Source organism: Pipra filicauda, unplaced genomic scaffold (genome assembly GCF_003945595.2).
Source record: "Pipra filicauda isolate LSUMZ 115617 unplaced genomic scaffold, ASM394559v2 scaffold155_size1731166_pilon, whole genome shotgun sequence".
Taxonomy (NCBI): Eukaryota; Metazoa; Chordata; class Aves; order Passeriformes; family Pipridae; genus Pipra; species Pipra filicauda.
In genome coordinates, this window is record NW_024104051.1 from 1,004,435 (window position 1) to 1,019,195 (window position 14,761).

At 44.7% G+C, this 14,761-nt stretch overlaps 1 protein-coding gene across 4 annotated transcripts in view; it reads right to left on the reverse strand.

Moving 5' to 3' along the window:
* Nucleotides 1-1,705: 1,705 nt before the first annotated feature.
* The window catches only part of KCNG2 (potassium voltage-gated channel modifier subfamily G member 2), a 57,312-nt gene continuing 44,256 nt past the window's right edge, over nucleotides 1,706-14,761 (reverse strand). For all 4 annotated transcript variants that reach the window (XM_027721528.2, XM_027721527.2, XM_039379100.1 and 1 more), the window contains exon 3: nucleotides 1,706-4,097. In XM_027721528.2, coding sequence (XP_027577329.1) covers nucleotides 3,303-4,097 — 795 coding nt within the window. In that variant the 3' untranslated portion in view covers nucleotides 1,706-3,302. The remainder of the gene's footprint in view (nucleotides 4,098-14,761) is intronic.

The following is a 14,761-nucleotide window of genomic DNA, read 5'->3' on the forward strand; positions in this document are numbered from 1 at the left end:
GTTGTCACCAAGGTGGACATGTAGAAGAGGCAGCTTTGCTCACATGTGTTGTGAATCTCTGTCCCATATGAGAGACAGGAATATTTTTTCCTTTTCTTTTTTTCTTTTTCCTTGGGGCAAAACTGGTGTTCTACAATCATGAAGCACTAGGCTGTTCAGTGAAACAAGTATAACTACCCGCTGGCATTGGTATATGTGCAGACATGTGTGGCATTTATTATAGTTATTATAGCTAGAGATAAATGGCTATAATCATCTGTGTGCTGTGTGAAAGAAAAACAACCACCATACACAACAAAACCAACACTCTCCAGCAGCTGATCAAAAGTAATAAGCATCACCCATAACAACAGCTGCCCTGGGTGAAACTCACTCTCCTCTGAGTATCTTTTATGTCTGGCGATGTGTGCATCACAACTTTATACAGCTTCCAAAAATAATTTGTTTAAAAGGTTCCTGGTTTATATTTGTTTCCTCATCTGTCATCTCAATAGATGAAATGAAACTTTATTAAAAGCCAGGCTTTGACTAACGGACATAATGAGTGGGTTTTGTCACTTTAGTAAAACTCTGTGCATACTGGAATTAATTATGTGCCTTTTGAAAAATACAAAGAACTTACTATTGTAGGACAATAGCAACTTGATGGAGCACAGCAATAATATGATGTGTGTCATCCTTCTGTTTTTCTATACAGCTGCTGAGCTGCAGTTTGCTGTCTCAGTGCTGGTTTTTTTCATGCTGCAGGGCCGAAAGTAGCATTCATTCATGGTTATTTGCTAGCACTGCAGGCGTGAAACTCTTCATTCTGCAAGGATGTCTACTCCAACATGGCTTTTCTAAGATTAAGCTAATGCTGCTGACAATTCGTGGGCTTCACCACCTTGAGGAGATGTATTCTGCACACTAACCATGGCCTCTTCTTTCACACCAGAGCATGAACTAGCACCTTTGTGTGCATGAACCAAAGTACCATAAAAGGTGAACTTGTGGGTGTGAATCTGCTGGGTCTCACGTGAAGACTGAGCACCCAAATGCCACCAGAAAATGCAGTGCTGCCCCTTATCACCATGCCACACTTTGCCCCCTCACGCTACTCACTTTGCTAGTTTGCAAGCAGCCGGCTGCAAAGCTGTATCCCTGATGCCAAATCTTAATAAACCTTAATCCAAGAAGTGCCTGCACCAGGATTAAAAAAACCAATAAAATCTTTCACGAGTCACAGCAACCCAGTGCTGTTATTGCTTTGCCAGTAGTCTGAGTCAGCCCAAGCACCATCCACCAGCCCTCGGCCCTCCTCAGTGGCACAAGGAGCGGATGTGTTCCCGGTGGTGGTGGGCTGTGAAGGATGGGCAGAGCCCTGGTGAGTGAGGCTGTGTTTGGTTTGCTTGTAGTTCAACACATCTGGGGGTTTGGAGACCCAGTGCAGCCTGTAGGGTCTTGCTGTCTCCCTCTCTTTCAGCACTCAGCAGCGAGCTGTGTAACACACCTGCTGCTCTGAGCTCTGTAACCTGCCCCAGTGACCCCGCCATGCTGCCCAGGGCTCTCTGGCCTGACTGTGACTGCAGAGGAGCAGTATCAGCCCTGCTGTGGGCCAGACAGAGTCAGCAGCATGGGACCCTGGCTAGAGGACTGGTGGGCATGGCTTCACATCAGCATGGCAAAGCACCACCTCCCCCCGCACCCAAATCATCAAACACATGCATTCAGCAACAAAGCTTTTATTTTTTATTAAAATAAAGTGTAACCTTTTAATTTCCCTTGCTTTGTTCCTATAAGGAATGGCTTAATATGAGAGTTTGCTAATGTAGGATTGGTGTGTTACAATGTACACTGAGGCAAAAAAAAAACCCCAAACCAGACAAATCCCATCTTCAATGCATCAGCTTTTGTTCCTTTCCTGGCAGGAGGAGAATATGGAAGGTGACACTGCATGGCTTTAGTACAAATGGGGTCATTGTTACCAGAGGCTGTTATGTTCCATCTCCCTCCGTTCCCTGATCATATCCTGCCTGTAGGAGCACTGAGAGACCCACACAGTATCCTGACTTGGACCACCTACACAGCTCCTCCAGGGTGGGGGCTGGAGAGCTCACAGCATCAGTAAGCAAACATGCAGATGCCATCATATGATTAATTTTCCCTTTAAATTGACTTAAATCTTTCAAGAATAATGAAAAAGCCAAAATGCTAATTCTAATGACAGGATTGTCTTTTTCTTAGTAGGAGGAAAAAAAAAGGCTACTGTTAACTAGAGCACAGCTGCTACATTGCAGCTCAGGCCAGAGCCCACTGGAGGTTTCTCATTGACTTCACTGGGTTTGGACTACTCCCGTTTGCACTTGACTGCAGTCAGTGCAGTCACCACTGCTGAGGAAGACTGCGGAGCTGGGAGTCACTGCTGGTTTAACATCACCCTCCCTTTCTTGGGCTGCATATAGTTCAGCTTGGTTCAGTCATCTGCTAAACATATTGTTTTATATACGAGAGACTGAAATACTTAACAGAAAGTGGGGAAATGGCATGATTTGTAATGATATTTGTTATATTCAACTGTTGGCAAAGGAAAAAAAAAAACAAGTTAACGTTCAGTACCACAGTCAGGAAGATTGTTTGTATGTATATTTCAGTCATGGGGCTAAGATACAAAGCTTAGGATGGTAAATACACGTCTCTACTAAATAATGCAAACTGTTCTAGCACACAAGTCAGCGCTGGCAGCCCTGGCTGCGCTGCCTCACCTGTAGAAGACAAAACCAAGCCCCTGGCAAAGCTGAAGGAATGCTTCTACCCTTCTCTTGCCCTCATCACCCCTTGGCTTGTCTGAGGTTTGTGTTCCTTGGTGAAGCTGCCAAAACAAACATGCTTTGGGGCGTCGCAGCGTGGGGAGCCCCCTCACTCAGCCCCTCATACGTGAGTGCCACCGAGCAGGGCAGGGAGGAGGTGGCACGCTGGTTACTCTGCCAAATGGCACCCTGGTACAGGCTGTGCTTCATGTTACATTCTCCTAGCTGGCTACGTTCAACAGCTGCTCCTTGGGGATACCCAAAAATACCTGTTCAATAGAAAAAAAAAGCCCTAAGAAAAGCAATGGAGCAGAGCTGTACTTGGCAGAGTTTCTAGGGGTACTTTTCAGAGGGCTCTTAAGATCAAAAGTTGGTCTTTAGAGACAACTTTGTGTGTGTCTGCCCCTCATTTATGCAGTTCAGGAGGTTCTTCTTTCAGAACTGACCTCCCTTGTCCCCTGCTTCTTGTGCTGCCAATGTATGTTCGCATCTGTTCAGGGTCAAGAACTTCTCGTCTTACTGGTCCACCATGGGTGGACTGTCCTGTCCAGCAACACTTGGTGGGAATGTGGCACTGAGCCCCCTTGTACTGTCATCACCTGGGAGTTCAGTGTTCTCTGGTAACTTGCGCACTTGCCTGCTGGCTGCTCGTTGCTGCTGCTCCTTCAGCTCACTGTAGGAACGGGAAAAGGTATGAAAGATGGATGTGACTGGGAAAGCCATCAGCAAAATCCCACTTAAGATACTGCTCAGGGCTACCACCTGTCCAGGGATGCTACGAGGCACCATGTCCCCGTAGCCAACAGTTGTCATGGAGATCACAGCCCACCAGTAACTGGTGGGGACGCTGGTGAATTCTTGCTTGGCTCCCAGTTCACTTTCAGCCAAGTACACCAGCGGTGAGAAGAGGGCCATGGCGACACAAAGGAAGAGCAGGAGGAGGCCGAACTCCCTGGTGCAGCGGCGCACAGTGAGCCCCAGCGTCTGCAGCCCCAGCGAGTGCCGTGCCAGCCTCATCACGTACAGGATGCGCAGAGCCCGCAGGAAGCGCAGCACCAGGCCCACTCTCTCCAGGTACTTGTTCCCAGATCCCCCGCCAGGCTTGCTGCTGTTTTTTGTGGAGACCGTATCCACAATGAGAGAAATATAGAAAGGCAGAATGGCCAGGATGTCGATGATGTTGAGCGGAGTTTTCAGGAAAGCACACTTGTTCTCTGCCTGAATGGATCGCAGCAGGAACTCAAATGAAAACCATGCCACACACACCGTCTCCAGCACAAAGATGTCATAGCACTTCCGTGAGCATTCACCCTGGGGAGAAGAGGAGTGGGGAACACATAAAAGGGGAGAGAAAGAGATTTAGCCAGGGAATGAACCAAAGAAACAGATAGTGGCAGTTCTTAAAGAAAAGTACCACGTGAAATTGATAGGAATTGTGACGTAAAATCATGGCTGCTGAGAGCAGTTGGAGGGGATAACTAAAACCAGAGGTACTAGCTACATGTTTGGCTGCAGGACAGGTCAACAATGCTCTGGAGTATCCCAAGGCTGCCAAGAATCTGGTGTGATGTTATCAGCTGTGAGCCAGACAGCCCACTGTCTAAAAGGCCAGTGGCTCATGCTTCATTTCTAACCGAACGTTTAACACCCTTTAGAAAGGATTAGTACAGGATTCATGGATTGTAATAAATGTGCAATTCCTCCTTCCCTTCCTGATCAATAATAAATTGCTTATAAATGGCTCATAAGCACCTACAGCATTTTAAGTTATATGCTTGGAGTTATCTATATTATTCACTGAATATAGAACATATTTTATATTCCAGTGAGCATTTATTAACAGACTAGCCCTACAGTCAAAAGCTTATATAAAGTACTGATAAATGTAGGTATTTCTAGAAGAAAAAATACCACAAAATAGAGGGGGGGTCCAGAGAGATAAGTATTTTTAGTTACCTCACCTGTAACAACCAGTGACCACAATGCCTTCCTCGAGCTTTCTGAGGCACTGGAAGTGGTGCTCTTCCCTGCAGGCTTGCTTAGTGCCAAATAAAGAGAACTCTAGCTCTTTAGTTATGATGCCTGTAAACAAGCCAGCCTTGGTGCATTGGAACAGCAATAAACAACAATGCTGATGATGGCTGCTCTTCAGTTATTAATTCAACAACACAAATACTATGACAATTCTCTGCTACATCACTGTTGGTAACTCCAGCTGAATAATAATCAGCTTCTCTCAATTTTGAGAGATTTTGATGTGGACAGTTATAGGTCTAGTGCTGTTTTCTCTGTTAAATGCTCATATAAACGTGTGAATGCTCTGGGTGCTTTGTGTAGAAGGCAAGTGTATATTTATTTAAGGGAAGTGTATATTTATTCAGTGTGCCAGTCTGACTCTGAACAGTTTGTGAAAACTCCTGTAAGCATGTAGGAGTCCATCCACGTTGGTGGGGTGTGTGACTCCCACTGGATGCAACAGGTATTAGGTCCCAATGTCCAACCTCATTTTACTTGCCTATGCTAAATTATAGCAATAAAATACCATTCAAGAGTGGTGAGGCTGTGTCAAGCTGGTCCCCGTTTCACCACTGAAGAAGCTGGGAACCTGGCACATCTATTAACAGTTCTGCCCACATGCTCACCACAGGTGTCTTTTGCTACACAAAGCCAAGAAAATTTTTACTGCACAACCCCACATCCTAACTTAATCCCTCTCTCAGTGTGTATGCACAGATGTTTTCTTTTGGGAAAGAAAACATCAAAAGAGTGCTAAGACATTTGCCCTCTTTGCTCACTGCAGCATTCCCCAAAATGTTGTGGAGTGACTGGATACGTTTCAAGGGCTGCTGCACCACCAGCAGCAAGACCAGTGTCATCACACTGAATATAAAGCCGTGTGTTACCTCAATATGATAACCCAAATGCCAGGACACCCTGCACATTCTACACTCAAGAAGAGATTGAGACAGCAACTAAGGAGATGTCAACAGGAAAAACAGATGTGGAAAGGAATCCTCAGAGCCAGCATTTATGGTTCTTGTATTAACCATGATAAAAGGTTGTTGTGCCTTGTGTTTATAGATTTTTTTTTATTTCACTTTCAATTGGCATATGATGTACCTCCCACTGTTACCCAGGAGGTCATGCAGATATGAAGAGAAAAACTGCTTGTCCTACTGAAATTGCTGTCAAGATTATTTCAGGGAGGAAGGATAATCTTGGTTTACTAGTGTAGTAGCTCAGATAGCCTGTTTTCTTTAACTTCCTAAATTTGATACGTGTGAAGACTAGAAGGAGCTTAATTTATGTCTGCCTCACCAAACTAATTTGGTTGTAAGTAAGTATTTTTGTCACAAACATAACACATAGGACATCAGATTTTGTTTCTAGGAGCTTTGCTCCTCTCACAGCATAACTAAGCTGTCAGGCTCTCCCATCAGATGAAGAACCAAGATGCTTTCCCACCATTGCACAAATCTGGCTCTGTGGGCCAGAGCCAAAGCTCACAAAGTCACTGGAAGGACTCTGCCTGTGCCACTGTAACTTCACAGAATCACAGAATATGCTCAGTTGGAAGGGATAATACGCAAAGATCATCGAATCCAACTCCTGGCCCTGCACAGGACCATCCCCGAGAGTCACACCATGTGCCTGAGAGCATTGTCCAGGCTTGGTGCTGTGACCACTTCTCTGGGAAGCCTGTTCCAGTGCCCAACTGCCCTCTGGGTAATGAACCTTTTTCTAATATCCAACCTAAACCTCACCTGACACAACTTCAGGTCATTTCTAGTCACCACAAAGAGATCAGTCCCTGACCCTCCCCTTTCTCACTCAAGGAAGTTGTAGACTGCAGTGAGGTCTCCCCTTAGTCTCGTCTTCTCCAGGCTGAACAGACCAAGTGACCTCAGCCAATCCTTATATGGCTTCCCCTCAAGGCCCTTCACCTCTTCATTGCCCTCCTTTGGACACTCTCTAATGGCTTAATATCTTTCTTATATTGCGGTGCTCAAAACTGCCACAATATTTAAGGTGAGGCTGCACCAGTGCAGAGCAGAGCGGGACAATCCCATCCCTCGACCGGCTGGTGATGCTTTGCCTGATGACCCCCAGGACAGGGTTGTCCCTCCTGGCTGCCAGGGCACTGTTGACTCATATTCAACTGGCTGTCAACTAGGACCCCCAGCTCCCTTCCCATGGCACTGCTTTCCATCATCTCATTCCCCAGTCTGTACAAACATCCAGGTTGCCCCATCCCAGGTGCAGCATCCATCAGTTTCTCTTGTTGAACTTCACATGGTTGGTGATTGCCCAGTCCTCTAATTTGTCGTGGTCTCTCTGCAGGACCTCCATGCCTTCAGGGATGTCAACTTCTCTCCTTATGACTCAGAAACCAGCCATCAGACCAATATTGTCCCAGAGCCCTGCTTCCTAGGAATCTTTCATTGGGATATGCTTGCTCTCACACCTAAAGGCAATGGTTGCAGGTGAATTGCAGCACTTGATACTACCCTTGCAGGTGCACAGAAGGATCAGGCTGAGATGTTAGGATAACAACCCAGAGAAGAATAACTCTGGCTTGAGCAAAGCAGCTAGCAGTGACAAGAAGATAAATAACCCAATGTGCAAATTTGCTTTCTCTGACAGGTATGCCACTACTTGGACCACCATGTATGGACACTAATATAGAGTTTGCTTTAAGATACCTATCTGACAGGAAGCTTTCTGGATGCTGATGTGCAAATGTAGAATTTTTGTGCCACTAACAGTTTTAGGAAAGTCACTGAAGCCTATGGAGGATTTAGCCTTGGAATAGACCTACAAAGTCACTAAGGTGTCTCATAGCTAATTTGGCACCTAATTCCCCCAGCACTTTCTATTAGCTGCGTGTGGAAAAGAGACTGTCCAAAGTGTTTCTTTCTGTATATGAGTTTTGATGTGGGAACAAACAGGAATGAAAATTGTTCCTCATTAAAAGACTACTAGTGGAGATGACCTTTGGAAGACTCTGTCTGCCTTCCCACGCTCTGACACATTTATCCTATGTAGGTTCACAAACCTACACCTTTGCTATTTATGTCTCCAATCTTCCCGCAGAAACTACATCCTAAATGCAAGTGCAGGAGCAGCCTGGTAACCTTGGTTCAGCTGAGCTCAAGAGGCTTGGTGGTATCTGAAGCTCGGGTCACCCAACGCAGCAGAACCAAGCTGGTGTATTTGCCCATCAAGGTAATGAAGAGCTGAAATGTGCTCTACCTAGAGCCGATGTTGGGCCCTGGCTTTTTTCCACTCTTCCCACTATCCACAGCTGACAGCTAACATGAATGCCAAAATGTTTATATCCAGTAGAGTGGAGTGATAATGCTCTGCTACACAGAGTTCACTTCAACAGGATGCAACAGTCCCCACTTTCAGCTAAGGCATAATTATCTCCAGCAAAGTGCTGATCTTTCTCAGTATCATTATTAACCTACTGTAATCTGAACAAGCTAGGATGTGTCCAGAGGCTGTCCTGAGAATACGAGGGTCTGAATAGGCTTTTAGAAAACAGATCTGTGCATCAATCAACCTGCTAGAGGTCTTTTTTTCCACTAATTAAATGTCTTCCTGTCCCTTGGACCATGTTTCAATATCATCTGGTTATGACCTATTATAATCCTCACATGAAATCAAAAACAGCAACAGCAAAAATGCTCTTTGCGCTTCGTTTCTTTCAGCTGCAGCTGCTTTTCTTTGCAGTTTTTTCCCCCCTTGACTACAGCATTGGTTAAAAAAAACTCGCGATTTTTCTCTCTAAAACCTTTAACTCTGTATTGGAGTCCACCGGATGCTGTAACTCTGCTTAGAGTTTCGAGGTTTTTTTCTGATTATGAAATAAAACAAAAATTATCAGAAAGACACATGCACAGACAGAAAAAAAAACCCCCACCCAAGACTTAATCAGCCATTGGAACGCAAGAAAAACAAGTCCTAACAGAATAGAATAGCATCCTGCCCGAAATAGGTCTGCATCAAATCTGTATGTTCTCAAAAAAGATCAAGCTATACCAGCTTGTGGCCATAAACATGTACATTAACAACTACATACTGCTTTTTACTTTTTATAAGCCAAATAGCTGGCTCTCATACCAATGAACCAGACTTCTTCACCTTGTAATCTGATGGATACATTTTTATCATTACATTTCCATATCTGGATTTCTGAAAATGGACCACAGGGAAAACAGTTGTTCTTTACAAAATGTATGTTTATTTATGTGTGTACATTTGTTTCTTTCAAACAGCAAGCAGGTTTTTTTTCCCTGTGCAGAAATTACTTGAGTATGGGGAATTATCTGCAGTTGCAGAGGATTTGGGGAGGCCATATACTAATGTCAACTCAGGGCACAAGAAAACAAATGAAGGAAGCTTTCAGTGAGTAATTCTGTGCAGTCAAATTAAAGTAAATCACCTTCATTAGGATCTATAGAAATTTGCTGTCAAAAAGCCAACTGCAATATCTTTCTTCCGGAGAAACATTTCATTTGCCAAAGGCTCCTTTGGCAAAAGGAAAATTACAAAAAGAAAAACTGCTCTCACTGGAGTTCAAATCCAGCTGTACTCTGTATAGTCTGTCTAAAAGTTGCAGACATCTTTCGGAAGCATTTTGGTTTGGCTTGCAGGGTTCCTTTCACTGGTACTTCCCCTTACTGAGCCTCCGAAAAATTCTCTGCTGTGTGTTGTGTGCCTTTTTGATCCTGCCTTTGTCCTCTAGTCTCCTGAGAAGAAATTCTGACTCTCCTCTAAATTCTTGCGGGCTTTGACACCATCTTCTAATCCCTCCAGCATTAGAAGATGTCAAAAGCCAGTTCACCTCTAACCGCCCCAGATCTTGTGTTGCTTTGCACGCACATTTTTGTATGGTCAGCAGTTCCACAGTATTTTCAAGGAAGAAGTTTAAATGCTGCCCACTTCGACCCCGTAGTGAAGATTTCCCTCCCTGTCAAATGTATATGTTAAGAAAAAAGAAAGCTAAACATGAGAGGCATTGCATACAAAAGTACTTACTAAGCTTTAAAATCATGACATTTGTAAAATACTTCTTTTGTTCTCTTCCACTTGCCCCTTGCTACTTTAGTCTTTTGGATCATGCATTTTAAGTGTTTCTCTGTGCACATGAGATCAAACTCTTTTTTAACAACAATGTAGAACTTGAAATTCTGATGTAACTGAGATCTTGGCATCAGAGATCTGCGTTAAGGGACTTGCAGACAGAGTCCCTGAGGCTGCTGCACAAGGTCTGCCCCAGTGCTGTGAGATAGTCCAGAGCCCAGAGGCTTAGGGTGTTCCCCTCAGATCTAAGTGAGGCTGAGCTGCCTGTTTAAATGAACATATGCAGGGTGATTCAGAGGACAGACACTCCTCCACTACCACTTATTCAGTAGCCCAACTCTTGGAGCATTTTCTGGGTTTGGGAGAGACTCAGCTCCTGCTCCCATGCCAGCAAGATGGCAGCCTGCAGCTGACTCTGTCCCAGCGTGTGGGAGAGCCTGGAGCACGGGGTGCTGGGTCATTTTCCCTCCCTTGTCCCAACTGTCACTGTAAAATGACAAAGCCTTCCCTAAGAAAAATTCCAGCGAAACAGCAACATTCCCAGAAACATGCCTCACCAACAAAACCCCAAGATTTTGCTCATGCTGGCACTTTCTGATGAAAGGCATTTTTCTGATGAAAAGTGATTTTCCGGTGAAAAGCATCCAGATAATTTTCACAGCAGGGATGAGTGCATGACTCCTGTGATGTGACCCACTGTTGGAAGAGCAGCATCCCACCCTGCCCTGGGGTGCAGGCACAATCCCCTTGCCACTGACCACCCACAGACTTGGTGATTGTAACTCAGTACATCTGCCATTAAAGCTGGGGTCAGGCTGAACTTGCAGTCAGCCCGCTCTGAGTATTTCTTGTGCTCCTGAACAAAGATGATTCAGATACTGTGCAGCCTGTCCTCAAAGCTGGCTGGCTGTGAAGTCAAAATAGCAGTTTCTGTTTTTAAAGTCACCAAGGGGCCATGAAAAGGCCCTCTGCTTCTTGCTATACACACTTTGATCAGTAACTATAGCTTAGTTCATGCTTCATCTTCAGTCCAGCTGCTAGCAAAGGTAACCAGAGCCTTGCCTTCAGTGGGAAGGGTTCTCTCTCATGGTGTGCAGCCATGTTATGGACACAAGACAGCTCTTGTACAATTGTCCCTGTGCAACTTGTCTTTGTTGAGGAGAAAGGGCAAGGATGTGGGTAGGAGCTACACCTGCTTACCTCTCTGAATTTCCTTTGATCCTGAGGCAGCACAGTCCCAAATCACCACTTTTCAAAACCTCTCGGCCTGCCATTTTTATCCTGCCAGTGAAGCTGCAAACAAATAAACATGGAACACCAACAGGAAAAAAGGAGATGACATAAGACTACAGCAACTGCTAGAAGGTAACTGCAGGGTGTGCTAAAATAGCCAGCCAGAGTTTAATTAACTTGTGAAATTACATTATGTGCTACTCAGTTGCACTCGTGCAGTCAAGGGGCTGCTGAGATACAGCTACCTGCATGTGCCTTTCATTTCTGCCTCCAATTGCAACTATGAAGCCAAATGGATGTGTTTTTGGAAAGCTTGGAGAAGGGAGTCAATGGGAGGGAAGACAAGACCACGTGCATGAGGTCTTTACCCATGCACTGTGGTTGCCTATCACTAACCTGGCAGACTTAAGAGACAGGAGATGTGGATGGCACTCCACATCTAGGAGGCTGCAGAGGGAACCAGCTGTGTTTCCTTGAGTAACCCTGTCCAAACCAGAAGCAGCCTTCTGCTTTGGGCCATCTCAGCCCCAAACTGCACAACCAAAATTAGACACCTTGGGTTTCCAAGCCATAAATACTGAGCCTTGAAACCTGTTCAATTGACATTTTTTCCCTTAACAGCTGACTGCATGGACTTGGCATATACATCTGAATTGAGGAGAAATACACAGACACACCTACCTACTGGGCAAGACTGTTACTGTGATCTTAAGGCTTTCTTCCGTTTCCCTGCCTCCTTCACTTATTGACCCTGCAACACGCAGATATATTCTTCAGTCCACTGTCCCGCTTCTTTTTGCCCTAGCAGAGTTGCTGGGAAGAATGGAAAGCAGGTAAGTAGTATTACAGGTGCAAAAAATGCCCTTTCATTAGTACCTTCTTCTGAACCAGCTCTTCTCATGCCTGCACCCACTTTCAGCACACATTTCTCCAAAAGCAACAGTAATTGTTAGAGGGAAACAAATGTTATCTGGCTCTACTTTATGGAGAGCAACCAAAACCTAAAATCAGCAAGAAGCAAGAAACACATAAAGAATAAAACAGATCATAAAATACCGATGAAACAGAACACCATCAACTTGCCTGATTTTCACATTCCTATCAGGAACAGCACAGTACCTCACCCAGAGAGGCTGGGGGGTGAAATGTCAAGACATCCAATGTCTTAAAACTCCTTGGACTCTGTAACCATGGCTGGGAGCAGCTTGAGGGAACAGTATGTGCTCCAGCAGCCAGCTGCTACTATCTCCCACTCTGATCACACCACACACCAGTGGAGAGGGGCTATACTATAACTTAAGGAGGAGCGATATACCCTAGGTAACATTTCCTTTGAGGATACTGCTTGAGACTCTGCTACATTCTCACTGCCTGGTGACCTCCTCCTGGGCTAGTATTCCCTTCACTTTGTGTTTCTTTGGTTTTCTCGTGTTTATAATCTGCTTCACCACAATGCATACACAAAGCATCTCAGTCTGTGGTTTTCACCCTTGAAACAAGCACTGATACCAATTCCTTCTTGCTTACCAAACACACCCCTGTAAAACAACCAACATTTGTATATGGAGCTTGCTGACAGGTCCCATAATACATGTGAAGGATTTGATTTGTTCAAGAACCACCCATATTCAACAAGGTAGATTCAAACTGGAGTGAGTTGGGACAGTGACCCAAAGTTGCTTGGATGTCTAATGGAATGGAAAACCTGTCTTAAAAACAGACAATTAAATGCATTTGGCTTGCTTACCATCATCAAATGAAGGCAGACATGTTTTCTGTCTATGAATATACCAAGGGGATGAAGAGAAGTGTTGTTCAATGGCTGTCAAATGTTCTCATTCTGGTCTATCTGGACCTGCCAAAAGTACTGCTATATCCATCTACTTACTACCTGTCTGTTAACAATCCACAGCTCAGCCCACAGAATGGGAAATATGATCATTCCCTAATCCTCTTCAGTGCAAAGTCAAACACTGGCTCATTGTAATACAACTGCTGACTTGGTTCAGGAGTGGCTGGGAAGGACAACACCATCAGCTAAGTAACTCTAATCAGCAGGGGAGGTAGGAAGAGGAAGGAAAGGGACCTTCCAAGCTCAGGTTTTACTAGCTATGTACAAAGAGAACCCACCTGTAATTGAAAGAACAGGGTTGGCTGGAGAAGAAATAGCTACTCCAGCTTTCAGAATTTGCACTCTAGAAGACACATGAGGTTCCAAAAAAGACCCCCTGCAAGAACAGGGAAGACCAGAGATCTTTTAAGATGAAACTTCTCAGTTTCTGGGAATGGTGGTGTTGTAGTTCTCATGACAACAGGGGTCTGCACTCACCTCGAAGACCCCTCCAAGTCCTACTTGCCCATAATGTTCAACTGGCAAAGGAAATGATGCACTTGGTGCTGCTGGAGCTGCCCCTTGGGGTCTGAGATTCCCGTCTGGCTGGCCCACAGCTTTTGTCTGTGCATGTAGAGATATAGGCAGGCTAATAATAATATTTAGAGAATTACAACTATATGGACAAGAATAGGTTCACTGCCATTTGCTTGAACAAATATTCTAAGTCAAAACACTACTTTTGTAAAATTGCTTATTATCTTTGAAATTCATCAAGTTTTGTGGCATTCAAGGTAGGATTTCACATACCACAGCCCCTAGGGCTTGCTTGTCTTTGCACTGCAGCAAACAGTGAAACAGGGAAACACCCACTGGTGACACAGCTGTCCAGGTGCACTCACAATTCCTACACAGCCTGCTGTGCTTGGACCAGGCATGACCTACCCAGCCTGGTCTCAGAGGGCTGTTCAGCACAGAGGATTTGTTTATCAGAGTCACTGCCACGGAGAGAGACAGTAAGGCAAGACAAAAATGACTTCATCAAGCCACAGTGTCCTGCAAAGAACAGCTTCAATTTAGAAACGTTGATGTTCTTAGTATTTCTGACTTAAGTTACCCTGCAATTTTCTATTTCCAGATTTCCAGAATGTTTTTCTTTGGTTTGGCCTATTTTTTCAATGAAATTGAAAGTAAAAAAACCTCAAGAGAACAATGAAGCACCAGGAGCCTCCTTGCTGGCAAGCGCCCCCATCTTCCCCTGATTTTACACAAACTAGAAATCTTCCTGCTCAGTGCCCTCTCTTTTCTAGCTCTGATAGAGTCATCAGAGCCTTGGAAGCTACAATGTTGTTGTTTTTTAAATCCAGTATCTGTAAATTTAAGAAAATGCTTCATCCTGAGCTTTCACGTGAAGAAGCCCAGTTACACTGCAACTTATCAAATCTGATTTCTGAAGAATTGTATTTTCTATCCTAGTGCTCTGAAAACAAGACAGACTCAGTTCTCACTTGGAAAAGCTTGAACAATGGCACTTGGCACTTAACAGCACACCTGCTCCTCAGAGATAAGGCAGATTGCAAAAATAAAGATGAGGGTTATCTCCTGTAAGTGGCAGCATAAATCAAAACACTGCAGAACCAGAGCAGGGCCAGAGTTCTTGCCAAGGGCACTTAGGTGCAGTTGGAACAGTTTCCCCAAGGAATGAGAATTCCTATGCCCCACACTCCTCTGAAAGGACCAGCCCAAGAGAGACAGGGCTGTGTGACAAAGCAGTGGCATTCCCAGTGCTTTCACACCTACCAAGCACCTGGGAAAAGATGAT